The sequence below is a fragment of the Ochotona princeps genome, chromosome 15 (genome assembly GCF_030435755.1).
Source record: "Ochotona princeps isolate mOchPri1 chromosome 15, mOchPri1.hap1, whole genome shotgun sequence".
Classification (NCBI taxonomy): Eukaryota; Metazoa; Chordata; class Mammalia; order Lagomorpha; family Ochotonidae; genus Ochotona; species Ochotona princeps.
In genome coordinates, this window is record NC_080846.1 from 49,894,524 (window position 1) to 49,911,313 (window position 16,790).

Sequence of the window (16,790 nt, forward strand, 5' to 3'; positions counted from 1 at the left end):
AGATGGGGGTGGGATTCAGGTGGAATGCCAGGTTACATCTGAGTGGTGGATAGCTTGGCCGGCAGGAATTTTGTGAGCTGTGAGGAAGAAGGAATGGTGCCGGGTCCAGGGAAGGATATTGGAATAACTCCTTACAGTGGGGACCTGGTAATTCCCAGGTGAGTTAGCAAGGAGCTCGATTGCCAGGGAAACAGCCAGGACTTGAATGAGTACCCATATGGGGTATCAGCATCACACATTGCAGCTAATCCGCTGTGCTGTGACACTGACTCGCGGATTACACATCAGCAGAGAGCTGGAATCGGGAGTAGAACCGACTCTTGAACCTAGGTACTCTGATATGGGATGTGGGGCGGGGGGCAGGACAACTCAACAGCTGTAACAGATACCTATCCTATCTATTTTTCTTTCTTATCTCTTTCCCAAGTGTGAATGGCCATGCCAACCAACATAAACTGAACCACTCCCAACTTTCACTCCTTTCATTTCAAGGTTATAAAGCCTTTTGTGGTGGAGATCTATCACACAATTCAAGTTAGAAAAAATAAAAGCATGTGGCTACATTTGAGTCTTCTAGCATCCCTGCAACAGGGACCCCTGTTTATCTTGATTCTACTTGGGTGTCCATCTTCCCAGGACATGAGATGTCACCATCCTTCCCCACTGCACGTTAGAATCCTCTTTGGCGGTGATAGGAGGGTTGCTAGAAAAATAATCTCCACTGCCCAAGATACACCCCAAGATGAATTACGTTCAAATTTCTGTGGGTTGGAACCAGGCATTGGTGTTTGATAAAGGCTATGCAGACAGTTCCTGGATTCCAGACGAGAGAAAATGGAAAAGCAGCTTTTCAAGAGGAATTGAAATGATGAGCGATTGGAGGCTTGTGAGTGGAAGGGGACTCTCTGTGTTTGCCTCCCTATTTGTTTTACTAGTTCCATTTTATTTATTTATTAATTTATTAATTTATTATCATTTTATGATACAGTTCCATAGGGTCCTGGGGCTAATTTCATTTTTTTTTTTTAAGATTTTTTTTTATTATTATTGGAAAGCCGGATATACAGAGGAGGAGAGACAGAGAGGAAGATCTTCCGTCTGATGATTCACTCCCCAAGTGAGCCGCAACGGGCCGGTGCGCGCTGATCCGAAGCCAGGAACCAGGAACCTCTTCCGGGCCTCCCACGCGGGTGCAGGGTCCCAAAGCCTTGGGCCGTCCTCTCCTGCCTTCCCAGGCCACAAGCAGGGAGCTGGATGGGAAGTGGAGCTGCCGGGATTAGAACCGGCGCCCATATGGGATCCCAGGGTGTTCAAGGCGAGGACTTCAGCCGCTAGTCCACGCCGCTGAGCCCTACAGCTTGTTTTTAAACTGCTCTGTTGTGGTGAGGTCTGTACATGATTATGATTTATTGTGCTGATAAAGGATTGCACAAGGTGTTCTCCAAGGAGCTGAAACTTGATTTTTTTTCCATTTCTCTCTTTTTTTATTATTCCTTTGTATTCTGGCTCTTCGATTCATTTGCTAGCTAAGTGAATAGAGTAAAAACAGGACAGCATAAGACTTTGAAGGAGCCGTTGATGACTAGCAACATGTGTTTCCTCAGCCTGTGTTTTTGTCCTCTTAAAAAGGGGCAGCCCTGTCGCGGCTAGCTGAGCCAGTATAGTAGGCACGGCGAATGTCCGAGCGAAAAGCACCGACACACGGAGACCATGATGGTGGTAGAAGTGGTGGGAACTGTCTGCTCCTAAGCCTCTTTATTACCATATTATATCCTCCTTTCCCCCAAGCCCATTAACAGGACAATAGGACGCCAATGAGTCTGCAAAGGCCAGGTGCTACTGCTGTAGGCTCAGTACCCGAGTGCTCAACTAAAGGAATGTAAATCAAGTCCTCAGCCCACAACACAGCCCAAACGTTCTGACTTGAGGCCTCTGGCCAGTGCAGTCTTGTTTCCAAGCCAGGTTCTGAAGCTGCTGACCTTGAAAACCACCACCTCCACCCCCGAGGTGGTGATGTTTGTCTGATGGCATTGTTGATAGTGCTGGGACTAGCAGGTAGGCAGCTAGATAGCTGATGGGATGTTTGAAGGTGCGGGAGAGGATTGTGTTTCTGAGACCACTGCAGGAGAAATTTGTTAGTCGGCATTATGCCTGACTTAAGCTTACTGCCTGGGTGATGATTTTAGCATTTTCCTCGCCTCGGCTCCTTCTAAGCAGCTTGAGCATTTTTCTTCCACACTGCCCCCCTTTCCCTCCCCATGTGGCAAACTGTTTTCAGCCGCCAGCTATGATTTACTACCCAGTCCGTACGCCAGCATTCCAGCTGTGAGCAGCTGTGTGCGCATCTGGGAACCTCTTCCCCTTAAGCACCCCCAAAAGAAGCTATGTTTTTAAAAGCTGGTATTTCCCCCTTGATGCATGCTTGGAATTTCCTTCCTATTGTGGGTTCTGGTATCTTTGGGGACCACCTGGACCTGAATGCTTTGTATCTCACAAGAGGAAAGTGAGATGAATATCAGGGTAGAGATATTTCATTATGAAAATCAGACATTGGAGAGTCAGTTCATTTGGGCAGTCTTTCTAAATCTCTTTTTGGTATTACTGCTAGATAAGCTTGCATACTCTTTTTATAATAGCTTTTTTTTAAAATCACTTGTCCTAAAAAGAAAAATTATCTATTCTATGTAACATTTTACTTTTTTGCTGTCACTAGTGCCATTTCTTAATCTGTTATTTTATGTTTTTAAGGAAAGTCCAAATACTTATTGTTACCAGAAATGCCCAGTGGGTCTTTCCTCAGCTTAGTATAGAAATAAAAAGCCGGGAATCTGTTGCAGGGAAGGAAGAGGAAGGGGAAAGCACCTCCGAAGAACCGGGAGGTGGGGTGCCTCTCGAAAGAGGAGGGAGAGAGAGACACCAAAGGTTTGAGGAAGGGTCTTGGGATTTTATGCCTTCCCTGACCCCCTCCTTGTTGGGCGGGGAACCTACAGGTAAGATGTTCCCCATTGGTGGTCTAATTAGAAAATGGGTGGGCAATGCTGGTGCCGCCCATCTGAAGGTGTGGCCAAGACCTCAGAAGACCTGGATGGTCTCAGTCCCCCCTCTTGAAATCCCACCTCCTACTTGTGTAGGGGTAAGGGGCGAAGATGTCCTCTGGCTACTTCCTGCTGAATCAGGTCGTCGTTTGGGTAAGGGGCCCCTAGAGGTGTGGGATCCAGAGAGATGGTCTGGGTCATCCAAGTTGCCACGGCAGAAGTTGGTCTGGTTGCCATACAAGTTTGCATGTTTCAAGGCCACCTGGATTCTGAAGACCCCTAATCAGGAAACAAACATTAGACAATTGAGCAGCCAGTTGTGTGCTCCATGTGAGCAGGAGTAGCACAGGTGAAAAGAGGGCCCACAGGCTAATTCTTGCCATTCAAAAGCTCAAAGCAGGCAGGCAGGCTGTGGTGTAGTAAATTTTGTTCAGTCTCCCATTTCCTGCGCCATGCTAGTTCTGGGACTCCTGCCATTTCAAGTATATCCTAGTTTTGCACTTGGACACACTCGTCAGAATAGCATGTGCTGGGAGTACTGAAATGATACCTATGGAATCTCCATCAGAACAGCTTGTGTCCAGGAGTGAAAAATCCGCTCCTGTTCCCTGCACTGTTAGACCTAAGCTTTTGTCTGGTAACCAAGTTGACAAGCCTGCTCAATAATGGCCTGATTCTATAAGCCCGCAAGATAATGTTCTTAGTTAGGGCCCATCCTGCTAGCTGCAATGATGGTATCAGTGACAAGATGTGGGGAGCACATAGAAAGCACTTGAAAAGCAGCTTTAAATTCTCTAGTGCTTCCCAGGTTGGTTCTGTAGAATCTGGTTGATGGGGGTGCTGACCTTACACCATAGAGTCAATATCTACCCCAGGAGGGAAAACAGCCTTGTACATCAGGGGCCAAGACTAAGCCTACAAGGACCTTCATCAATATATCTCATCCCCAATAAAGGCGTCGGTTTCTCTGGAATAACAAGGATGGAGTGCCAGAAGTGGAGATATCCCCAAGTACAAGCCCGTGGCCAGAGATGTCTCAGTCACTTTAAATGGATCTCGGCCCAGGAAGAGAAGGGCAAGGCAGAAGATCGAGCACCTGTGTCCAGCAAGAAATTGACCTTTTGAGAGCTCACCATCAGGGAGACCCGAAGCTCCTCAGTATGAACCCAGGTGGTGGAAGCCTAGATAGGAGTCCCTGGGACCCGTCACTGGGGGTCCTGGTCAGCAGACCCCTGCTCCCTCCAGAGCTGGGGGCAGCCCATTTTCCAGTGATCCCCTTTGCAGATGGGACATGGACCCAGGGGAAGCTCCTGGCCTGTGATTCGAGGGCACTCCCTCCAAAAATGGCCTGGCTTCCCACAGTTGTAGCAACACCTTGAGGTCCTTTTCCCTGAGGTGGATGCACTCATAGCGGCCAGCATTTCACTGTGGCGCCTGTCCTTCCGCCTTTCCTTCTCTAAGTCTCGATTATAGTAAACAGCATTGGCTGCCTGGATCAACTGGTCCAAGGAGGACTTATCAGGGTCTGCCATAAGCTTTTGAAGCTTTCTCCTGATATCTGGGGCAGACTGCACAAGGAACTTGTCCTTGAGGATCGCTCCACCCTCCGCTGTATCTGGGTCTAAATTAGTGAACCTCACAACTGCCTCCTTTGAGGCGTTCTACTAGAAAGGTCATTGGTGGTTCATTGTCCCCCTGATGAACAGTGGTGAGTTGGCTATAGTTTAGAGGCTTAACTTTTGCTCTTCTTAGTCCTTCTAAAATACAATAAATGAAGTGATTTCGTTCCCACTCGTGTCTTTCATCCTGTGGGTCCCAATTGGGATTCTTTTTTTTTTTTTTTAAAGATTTATTCATTTTATTACAGCCAGATATACAGAGTGGAGGAGAGACAGAGAGGAAGATTTTCCGTCCGATGATTCACTCCCCAAGTGAGCCGCAACGGGCCGGTGCGCGCCGATCCCATGCCGGGAACCTGGAACCTCTTCCGGGTCTCCCACACGGGTGCAGGGTCCAAATGCATTGGGCCGTCCTTGACTGCTTTCCCAGGCCACAAGCAGGGAGCTGGATGGGAAGTGGAGCTGCCGGGATTAGAACCGGCGCCCATATGGGATCCCGGGGCTTTTAAGGTGAGGACTTTAGCCGCTAGGCCATGCCGCCGGGCCCCCAATTGGGATTCTTTATGGGGATTGCCTCTGCTCCAATGGGGATGTTTGCCTTGTCTCTGATGCTTTTCCCCTGAGCTGCATAATAACCATTTGCAGCCTCAAGAGCCTTTTCCAGTACCCTCTAAGGAGGTCAGGGTGTTGTCTAACAGTAACATTACATCCTTCCAAGCTAAGTCATATACTGACTGGAGTCGTTCAAAAGTTTGTACATACTGATCAGGGTTGTCGGTGTAACTGCCCAAATCACTTTTTATTTCCTTGAGTTCTCCAAGCGAGAAAGGCTTATAACCAATCTGTATCCCAAATTCTCCTACCCCCACAGCTTGAAAAGGAAGCATGGCTTCTCCCTTCACTCTAGGATAAGGCCTAGGAGCCTTTTCCTTTGATGCCTGCGGATAAGGGGGACAGGGCTCCTCAGGATGAGATAAGCAGAGACTAGGTCCCTGTGGAGGAGGGGCTGAGGGAATCCCTCCAGGTGATTCCTTCAATAAGGGAGGAGACTCTTTATTCACTTGCAAATTACCTTCCTTTGAATCTGAAATGGCCAGCTCCCCAGTTGTCTGACTTAGGATTTTTCCTATTCTGCCATTCTTAAGGTGATCCTGGAGGTGGAGAAACATTCGAATATAGGAGATTTCTACCCACCTTCCCCAACGTCTACAATAATTGTCCAATTCTGAAATAGTATGGTAATTAAGACTCCCTGTGGGAGGCCAAGTTTCACCATTAGCAAGGGAATATTTGGGCCAAGCCTTCATGCAGAAAAAGATCAAATCCTTCTTGCTCACAATCCGCGAGCCAAATATGTCCCAATTTTTAAGGATACAACCAAGACGTGTCCGGGAGTCCACTCGCGAATTTTGAGATCCCATCTGAACAACAAAGAGACAATGAACAGACTACAGAGGGAGACTTGCCCCCCTTCTCCCTTGTCTAGCCTATGCCCAAAGTATATGTCAGAGCTGGGGGCAAGTCCAGTCTGACCCCGTGCGCAGTCATTACAGGAGTGGTCCTGCTGTCTGCCGGGACAGGATCCATGAGCTTGGGGACTACTATTACCCCTGCCTCGCCCCACCTGCCCATGACTATCTCATCTTCCGTGGCGGCTCCGTAACCTTTGGTAACCATTTCTCCACCGTGATCCTTTTCCTGAAAATCTAAAGTGGCCCCTGGAGTTGAGGGACATGACTGCTAATGTATATTGCTTGATCTTTCTTCTCGGCCTGATCAAAATAAAAGCCCACAGAAATGTGCGCGATCTCAATGTGGCTGAAAGTTGGCAAAACATGGAGCCTGCCTTAAAATAGGCTTACCCCAAAACAAACTGGGAAGTGGCAAGTTTCTCAAATTACCTTGAACTAGCTCTAGCTGATTTCGGAAATTTTCCCCATCTCAGAAGGAGGCAGATAAGAATCACAATAGAAATGCAAACAACTTTGGTCCTAAATTCCTCAACAGCATTCTCCAAGCCTGCCCCTCCCTTTTCTATGGCTGGTTCTGGCTTCAAAGGTGATAAGATTACTACCTGGCTCAGGTTCCCTGGATTCCTGAAAGACTCCCTGTGGCTATAGGAGCTTCTAAGGGAAGAATCTCCTAACAGCGCGGCTTCAAATGCGCTCTCCCATTCTAAGGCTGTTTGGGTTTCAGAGGTGAGAAGCTGCTTGGGTGATAGAATGGAGATGGGGGACAGAACAAAGGGACTGGCCTTTTCTCAACTCATCTGGGGGAGTATAGAGGGGGTCGTCCAAAGCTCCGCACGCGTCACTTTAAGGGATCAGCCCAAGTCGCACACTCGTGGGGGTGGCCAGGAGTCTCACCCCTCCTCCACCGAGGAGAGACCAGCCCGAAACATGGCTGGGAGCTCGGCACTAGGGTACCTATTCGGGCGGTCGGCGTTCAGAATCCACCTGGGGAGTTTCTAGTCAGGCAGAAGTGTCGCCTCTGCCAGAGACTGTCAGTCCCTCCTCCAGGTTTCCTCCGAACACACGCACCCACAGCCTTGCTCCCGAAAGGAAATGGAAGGTGATAGGAAAGGGCAAAGAGGTGGTTAGGGTTTAGAGCCTCTGAAGGCCTAAACAGCCGCCCTTCCTTACACCACCCCCCGAATAATACAATCCCTCTGAAGGTTCGACCGTAGCTAGGCCGTGGCCGGGGGTCCTTCGTGTTCGTGCAGAGCCATGGGGTGCCAAGGGTCACTTCCACGGGTGCAGTCCCACTTGAGGGAAGGCATACAGACCTTATGAAGTCTTCTCTCGGTTGAGTTGGGCCATGTGGCTCCCGTCTAAGTCTCTTTTTTTCACGCCCCACATTGGGCGCCAGGAAAAATATGTTACCAGAAATGCCCAGTGAGTTCTTTCCTCAGCTTAGTATAGAAATAAAAACCCGGGAATCTGTTGCAAACAGATAAGTTTATTTGTGAAGGGACCAGATGAGCAGGGAAGGAAGAGGAAGGGGAAAGCACCTCCGAAGAGCCGGGAGGTGGGGTGCCTCTCGAAAGAGGAGGTGGGGGGAGAGAGAGACACCAAAGGTTTGAGGAAGGGTCTTGGGATTTTATGCCTTCCCTGACCCCTCCTTGTTGGGCGGGGAACCTACAGGTAAGATGTTCCCCATTGGTGGTCTAATTAGAAAATGGGTGGGCAATGCTGGTGCCGCCCATCTGAAGGTGTGGCCAAGACCTCAGAAGACCTGGATGGTCTCACTTATGTTACCCCACCACCACTACTGACAGGCACAGAGTGTGTATCTGTCTTCACATGGACCTGACCGCCTGCTAAAGTAGCCATATTTGTTTCTGTGTATACATTTTCTCAAATATTTTCTCTTTCAACTATAAAATTTGAACTGCCAAGAGCATATACAAAGATGAATGAGAATTTCTTGTTATTGTTGCAGTACAAACACTGCAAGTGTCACCTCCAGCGCCGCCACACCTGGATGCAGCCCGGTTGCCTCGCCTGGGTGGCAGGGGATTAGTGTAGACCAGGCACTCTTCTCCAACCAGTGTATGGGTTTGAAATCTTTAAGATTTGCTACCTTGTAGTATTATGGGTCTTGCATTGTTCTCTTCCATAAGTGTGCATTTCACTGTGAGAGGAAGCATTCAAATGCATTTGCTGGTGTTGGGATGATCTTAAATTTTAAAAATGCTAGTGAATATTGTGGAGTGGTGCATTTGAAGTTCCTAAAACTGAGGTGGTTTTAGGGTGACTTGGGCTTGGTTTTAATCTCAAGTGCTATAGCTTCGATGTAGTCAGCTTGACAGTGTGAAGGAATGAGTAGGATTAGAAGAGTTCCCACTTCAATTCCAGAATACCTCCCAGGGTGTTAGGGTTTAGGAGGTTACTCATCCTGATCTTTTGACGAAATGGAAAGCATAACCAGGTATCGTTGCATCTCTTGACATCCTCCCTGAAATTGTGTTTCTCAAATTCTAAAATGTTTCTGAATTGCCGACTGAAGTGGTAGCAAGTTATATTTAACTTAGGTCGTGCTTTGTCAACCTGGGAAACAGGGTCTGTTTATAAACTATAACTTTTCTTCATCTTCTGTTTATAGCAGAGCAATGATATCGCTCGGGGCTTTGAGAGAGGACTGGAACCAGAAAAGATCATTGGAGCAACAGATTCCTGTGGTGATTTAATGTTCCTAATGAAATGGTGAGAGATGGGCCTCACTTTGTAGTTGTGGTTATTCACAACTTCAATTTGCATGGACGATAGGGTGGCTGGACTGAAATTTTCCAAGCTAATATATTTTTGTAATGATTTATTTTTATTGGAAAGGCAGGTCATTTTGGGGATCTTTAACTAGCATGAACTGTGGACATAAAATGGGTGTTAGGATTTAGAACAGACTTAAGACATATTTACACCAGGGTATTCAGCCGGTTATTTATTACAGTAGCCCACATTTTGGAAAGTGGTAAATGTGAGGTAGGAAGCTTGCTGACATGACCTAACCATGGTTTACACGGTTCTGGGTCATTTGCTGTTAAGACTGTGGACCTGTGACCGTGGGGTAGGAGTTGAATAAGGCCTTGTGCTGTCACAGAGAGCCAAGGCCACTGAATGAAGTCCAACAGGGAAAAGACTTGTCAGCAAAGAGCATTAGGCCAGTACTGGCCCAAGGACAAGTGACTTCATCATGTTGAAAGAGTAACTTGTAGAGGAAAATAAAATGTTTCCCTTTTGTTTTATTTCTTTTCATTTGAGAGACAGAGTTGGAGAGAGGAGAGACAGAGATCCTCCATCTGCTGGTTCATTCCCCAAATAGCTGGGCTGGTTGGAAGCCAAGAGCCAGGAACCTCTTCCAGTTCTCTTACATGGGTGCAGAGGTCCAGATACTTGGGCCATCCTCTTCTACTTTCATAAGCACATTAGCAGGGCAGGAAACTGGATTGGAATTGGAGCAGCTGGGACTCCAACTGGTGCCCATATGAGTGTCTGTGCTGTAAACAGAAGTTTAGAATGCTATGCGATGGAGCCAGTTCTTTAGCTTGTTTCGTAAAGGCAAGGAGATTGATGGTGTGGAACTCACTGTCTCTCAGTTTATGGCAGTCCTCGGCTTGTGGTGTATGGAGGCTACAGTGCCACTAAGGAATCTGATGACCCTATACATTGTATCATCAGAGGTTTAATGTTTTGTTAGAGTGCCACTGGGGGCAAAAAAGAATGCTAGTGGTCCTTTACCCAGGAGCCTGCAGATGTAGAGTTGCTGTGTTCTGTCAAAAGTATGGACTGGGTTTTTTCCTGCTCAGCCGTATGTATTACTTAGTATTTATGTACACTTAGCTTTCTCTCTCCACTGTAATCCAAATTTAAGTCCCTAGCTCTATACATATATATATATGTATAAATGTGCATGTTTTCCTTTTCCTCATCCGTAACACATAAACTCTGTGAGTGACCTAAAATTGTCTCAGGAAAATTTTAATTAGAACTTTTCTCCCTTGACAGGATCATAGTCAAGGAACTATGATTTGGGAGGGGTCACTTGATAAAAGAGGTTAGAAAATTGGATGTTATAGCCAAAACCTTTGGGGGTTTTGTTTGTTTGTTTGTTCGTTTGTTTTTAAGATTTATTTATTTGATGGAGGAACCAGCAGATGGAAGATCTTTCTCTCTGTCTCTCCTTTTCTCTGTATATCTGCCTTTCCAATAAAAATAAGCAAATTTTGGTGACTAGTAGGGAGATGGATTAGAAGCAGCGCAACCAGGACCTAAAGTGACTTGCTGATAGAGGGTGCCATTGTTGCTGGCAGCAGTATGACAATGTTAACTGCACAGCCAAACTTCATTTTTTTGCTGTGCCAATCCACAATTTTGACCAAAGTGGTAATAAGTGTTTAAAGAACCAGAAAGGGTTAGACTCCTTCACTGGGATGATCCAGAACTGGACTGATGAACTTATACAGAATCAAGTTAGGTTTGATTATTTTTATTCACATGCCCTTACACAAAAATTATAGAAGCAACATTAGTATAATTTGTTACTCAACCTTTTTTTATTTTGAAGAACTATTTATTTTTATTGGAAAGACGGATATACAGAGAGGAGGAGAGACAGAGAGGAAGATCCTCTGTCTAATGGTTCACTCCCAAAGTGACCGCAACGGCCGGTGCTGCACCTATCTGAAGCCAGGATCCAGGAACTTCCTTCAGGTCTCCCACACGGGTGCAGGGTCCCAGGGCTCTGGGCCGTCCTCGACTGCTTTCCCAGGCCACAGGCAGGGAGCTGGATGGGAAGCAGGGCCGCTGGGATTAGAACCGGTGCCCATATGGGATCCCAGCGCGTGTAAAGGAGAGGATTTTAACTACTACGCTATCGTGCTGGGCCCAAAAGGCAGAAATTTTAAGAGAGAAGAGACGTAAAGATCTTCTATTGCCTGGTGGCCGCAGTGACTCTAGTTGAGCCCATCTAAAGCCAGAGACTTATACTCTCCCATACAGATGCGGGATCCCCAGGCTTCAGGCCGTCCACTGCCCTTTTCACCTTGAAATCAGTATGAATTCATATGATGAATTGACGTGTGTTTAGACAGGTTCCCTCCTTTTTAAGTCTCCTATTCTTTCTCTCCAGGAAAGACACAGATGAAGCTGACCTGGTCCTTGCAAAAGAAGCCAATGTGAAATGTCCACAAATTGTGATAGCATTTTATGAAGAGAGACTGACGTGGCATGCGTATCCTGAGGATGCGGAAAACAAAGAGAAAGAAACAGCAAAGAGCTAAAGGAGGGGGGTGGTCTCTGTCATTTCTCTTTGTACATAATACATTCACCTCCCTGCCTCCTCTTCCTCTGCCCGCCCCTTTCTCTCCTAAACACATCCATAAACAATGTGCTTATCACTGTGCTCCACAGGGGAAATGTTGGTATTGGTCTGAGTCATGCTGAGTGTGTCTCTGTGAAGACCAGGCATTTGCATACTGTAACTCCCTCCGTTTGTTTCCTTTGCCCTGATTTCTTCCTCCTGCTCCCCTGTGACCTCAAGATAAGTCTTACCTTTCCAGTCTACCTTAGAGTCCTGATCTTTCCAGGGATGGTCACTTTGTAGATTGGGGGATTTTCGTGGTGATGATGGTTCATCTTGTTGTCCTGCTTTGGTTCTTAGAACATACAGATGATCAGCTGGCCTTTGTTCTGACACGTTAGGATGGAAAGAATGTTACCCATCTTTCAAAAAGCCGGTGCAGCTGTCACCTGTGGGGGTTTCGCAGCCTAGTTTAGCTCCACCCAGGAGAATACAGGGTTCTTTACTGTGGCCTCAAGGGCCAGCCTCTGTTCGTCCTCACCCTTCCTCTGAGAACAACTCCATCCCTGGGAGAACCTGATGTTCTGTGTTGAAACTTTGTTGAGGCACTCCTTTTAGTCTTGAGACCTTCAGCCTTGTTCTTTAGCAATCCCTGATTCTTCAAGGTGGTGTCTTAAAATGGCCAGGTTGTTCACTGTGCAGGCTGTTAGCTGTGTAGCCCAAGGGGATGAGGGGGTGGGAGGCAGATGAGATTGTCTTCTTAACCATGTTTGTATGTTTGTGTGCTTTCCTTCCATCCCTCCTATTTAGGTGATGTATTTATGTAGGTGTGAATGATTGCCTGGTGCTTGCTTGTGCCAAGGTGCTAGGCACCCTCCAACCCTGCCAACTTCTGTGGCCTCCCAAAGCATTCCTGTTACCAAAGAGGCTTCAACCTGAGTCGCTTCTCAGCGGACCCAAGCTCCCCTCCCTCCCACTCCATGCCTCTGTTTTCCATGGAGCATTCTTGGAGGGGACCCACTGGCCACAATGTCAGCTTTCAGTGTTCATCGTGGTTAGCAAGTTCCTGCTTTCTTGACTCCTAGACTGCCACCAAGATCCCCCAAAGTGTTAACTGTTCTTCCTGCTCCCACTTTCCCCCAAGTTTTGGTTCTGTCTTGTTTTTAGCGTGTGTTTGCCATGGAAGACTTGTCACCTCAGAAAACAATAGTTTCACTCCCCCCCCCCCGCATTAGCGTGTTGACACAACCTTCTCTTCCTGTTCAGCACAATTTTTCCCTTGTATTTTGTTGTTGTTGTTTTTCCCTTTTCTTGCTTTGTTCTTATGTTGAGAGGGCGGTGTTTTTTGTTTTGTTTTTTTTTCCTGGTCATATTCTGCATTTGTGCCCCTAGAATTACCCTCCTTCTCTCCTTACTTTCCTTTGTGTAGTCAAGGGAGGCTGGAGAGTCAGAGCTGAAAGTAAGGAAGTAGCAGGGTTTTGTGCATCTTTGTCCCAGCCCCAAAGCTGAGGAAATAAGAATAAATGCTTGAAATAGCCTTAATTCTAGAGTTTAACAGCCACTGAGGCTGTTTTTGTTGTTGCTTTTTTTTTTTTAACGTATGGCTGTCTGGCCAGGAGCATTCAGCCATTTCTAGATTATTCATAATGAGGGGGATGGATGGATTGCTTCAGTCTACAGATGAGCCAAATAATATGCAAATCATATACCCATTCATAGCATTTGTTAACACTGCTTCCCCGCTCAGCTGCTGATTGAATTCTGTGTGCTTGTATAAATTATGTCAAAAATTAGACTGCACAGTTGAGGAAACAGCTGTTGCTGCAGTGACGTGACAGCCTGGAACAATACAGCTCTTGGTTGAAGCCGGCTGAGAAAATCCTCCTGCATGATAACATGAGGGGGCGAGCACTCGTAACACATACTGCAGGAGGGTGGGAGTTGTTGTCTCCATACTTTTTGGCTCTCTGAAGGAAGTAGAGGCCTAGGTCAAGTGCTGGGTAATGGACAGTTGTCAGTACTTAACCTGATGGGCGTCTAGAAGTAAGGAAAGGTCGTCAGAAAATGGACTTGTCACAGGAGTAACCCAAGACAGCAATTAGGAGGGTAGGCAGGACCAGGACACAGACAGGCTGGAGCTCGTGTGTCTGGCGTTCTTCATTTGCAGCTGGAGGAAATGATAGCCTTCCCAAGTCAACAGTTGGGCATACAAGCTACAGAGAAGTGAGTTTTCAAACCAGAAATCGTAGCACATAGTCAGAGGACATGACAGGGTGTCTGTGGCTATAGGTGCTGCCTAAGACATTTGTCACAGTCTGGCTATGTTTACCAAGGTCACCCCAGGCCCTTCACTACTCTTCATTCCTTTTTTCTGCCCTCAGTGTATTAAATGATGTGCCACCAAAACAACACTTATTGTCTCCCGCCTACGCCCAGCTGATGCTACAGGGATATAGGGAGCCAGAGGCTAATACTAAATTCAGCCTTCAGCACCCCAGGAACCCAGCTGTCTTCCTAACGCTCTGTTAGTGTAGGGGAGCGGTCCTCGCCCCTGAAAAGCTGCAGCCTCAAGCTGAAAGCTATTTCCAAGAGCAGTTTCCCTTCCAGACGGCTGGTAGCCATTGATGGAGCCCTCTTGCAATGCCTAGGGTCCCTCAGAGGTATTTTCCGTGTGGTTAGCTAGTCCTCTTTGTTCCCGGAACTCAGCATTAGTGATTTAGTTCCAGGAGAGCGTACCAGGGACAGCTTAGCTTTTCTCATCTTTCCAGTCCCTGGGCTGGACACATGGCCTGTATGGAGATGAGCTGTTGGGAAAGTCAGCTGGCACAACAGCGCCCATGCTGAAGCTGGGGACACCCATGTTGTTTCCTTTGTCAAACTGCAGTCCAGGTTCTGGCAGCTCCAAGGAGCATTTGGGCTTGTCCTGCTCCTGACACTCAGCAGTCTTGGGTGGCCTTGGCTGTCCCCCAGCCATGCCTGCACACTGCTGTCTGGTGATTGAGGGTGGTGCCTGCATTCATCTAGCCACCACGCAGACCATTTTTCTTACTCAGACCAGGTGACAGGAAGGTTTGGGAGTTCTCATCTTAAGGTTTGGCTGGATCTCTGAGTCTAACTCACCTCAGGGATGGTGAGAGCTCAAAGGGATCTGCATTCCACCCTAGGAACAGCTGTCTGTGCCCTCAGGGTTCAAAATTTGGAAGGTTTCTGATAGCATTTTGCAATGACACAAATGTCCAGTTAGATTTGAAATGAGGAAACTTACAAATCAGGTCAAAGGGAAAGCTCATTTGAGATCTGTGACATTATCCATCGTTTTGACTTAGATTTTTAGAGTGAAAATTGGTCTTGAGGTCTGTACGTTCATAAGCAGACCCAGCAAGCGTTCCTGTGGCAGGGCAGAGAGGGAGGGTCTGGACTCAGTAGACTGCATTTTCGTGTTGACTTCACTCACTGATCAGAAAAATTGCTTTTATTTTTTTCTAAAGTCATTTGCAAAAATAAGAGCTGTAAAAGTAGATGGTCTGAATTGGGTTCCCTTTCTGCCCACTTTGCAAAGAGACTCAAATTCTAGCCCCATTCACACATATCTACATTGGTGTTATTTGGCAAATATTGGGGCTGAGGATACAAAGTTCAGCAAGAGACCTTGCCTGCCCTCAAAGAATGTGCTAATGTGGGGTAAACTGACCAACTGAATGATTGGTGTGGAAACAAGAGCCTCATTTGGGGGGCACCACTGGCTGGTGTTTATGTGGTTTCTGGCCCCCGAGGGACATGAATTGGTTCCTATGTGAAAAATACCATAGGACCATGGGTGGAAGCCAAATGTCTACAAACATAGCAAGGCTGGTTTGATTCCAGAAAAAAAAGTATGACTGAGGGTTGATTAGAAATGCCGTTGTTACTAGGAAAGACAATAAATGAGAGGGGATTAAAAGCCCGAAGTTTGATCCCTGGTGTATGCTCTTGCCTAAGTGTTTAGTGGTCTCATGGCCTGTGGAAAATAGTGGTGAACAGTTGAAGATCCAGTGGTGTGTGTGAGATACCGGACATTGTATCAGAATTGCTCACACCTTTTGAGTTTGTCATTCCTTTGGAAGCAGTGCAGACGAGGCTAAGCCTGAGTCAGGGATGCACCTTGCCATGACCAGCGAACAGCCAGAAAAGGTCGGGGCATGTGTGCTGCTGCCTGAGCATCCTCCATGGCTAGTGTAGCAACAGTGTAGTTTCTGAGCAGGGATTTGGGTTGGTTAGTTGAGAACTGCCCCCAGAAGTGTGTGTGCTCCCCTGGGATCTCTGCCAGTCTGGGGAGAAGCCTCAGGTGGCAGGAAGGTCTCCAGCTGCCACCCTGGTGACCCACAGCACAAGGTAGTGGAACGCCACCTGAGCGATTGAGAGTATTCAGAGTACCTGTTCTGGAAAGTTGCTAAAGCAGAGTTCTTTGGATAACGTCATAAAAAGCAATTCTAGTTTCTTTCTGCTTGCGCTAAATTCCTTGAATTTTAATCTACCTCATCTTGTCTTTTCAGTCACTTCGGCTTGTTGCTGCCTTGGCAGCGTGTTTGACTTGCATTTGCTAAGATGGAATTGTTGCTATTCACTGCTAGCTCATTTTCTCGCCTTTTCATCTGAGTCCTCATTTTGCCTAACATCATCTCATATTGCTCCTCTGTCAGAAAAAAGGGCTTAAAGTAGTTGAAGGAAATCTTTCTTTACGGGATGAAAGTGACCATCCAGTGCTCTTTGTCTCTGAGGTCAGTACGAGAAGGAGTTAAAGCAAGATGGTAGGGGAGGGGAAGGACCCTGCACTGGAGGCAAAAACTGACAAGGAAAGAGCCATTAATTAAGACAATTTCAAAGTCAACCGATTGTGATCGTTAATGTCACAATAGATCAAAACCTAATTATCACAGCCTAGGTAAGCGCCATCAGTATTAATCGGAAAATCTAATAGGAAACTATTATCAGGAAATTAGGCCAAATGGAATGCAGTGAACTTTTTATCCTGTCATTCTGTGTTTTTTGTGATGTCCCCTGACATTGGCAGGTGTGACCCTTAGCACTTGGCTCTGAGCCCGAGTGGCCAGTTTGCTACACTTTTTAAGGAATTATTTTTCTTTAGGAATTCCTAACATAACCTGAACCTAAACTGCCATTGCTGAAGTATCAGTCTTGAACTTCACCATCCCCAAGACTTGGCCTAGCATGAGGAGCAATCAGTGAGAAAAAGTTGCTGTTTAGGTCTTGGAATGACTGCTGCCACTCGGAGTGTGCCCAGTGAGTGTGACGCCGCAGAGGGCGATCAGTCATTCTCCGAGAGGGAGGGAGAGAAATG

At 46.9% G+C, this 16,790-nt stretch overlaps 1 protein-coding gene across 3 annotated transcripts in view; it reads left to right on the forward strand.

Annotated features, from left to right (window-relative positions):
- Positions 1 to 11,561, forward strand: part of CBX5 (chromobox 5) — a 42,124-nt gene extending 30,563 nt beyond the window's left edge. For all 3 annotated transcript variants that reach the window (XM_012926347.3, XM_004583151.3, XM_012926348.3), the window contains 2 exons: positions 8,759 to 8,859; positions 11,282 to 11,561. In XM_012926347.3, the coding sequence (XP_012781801.1) occupies positions 8,759 to 8,859; positions 11,282 to 11,432 (252 nt within the window). In that variant the 3' untranslated portion in view covers positions 11,433 to 11,561. The remainder of the gene's footprint in view (positions 1 to 8,758; positions 8,860 to 11,281) is intronic.
- Positions 11,562 to 16,790: the final 5,229 nt, after the last annotated feature.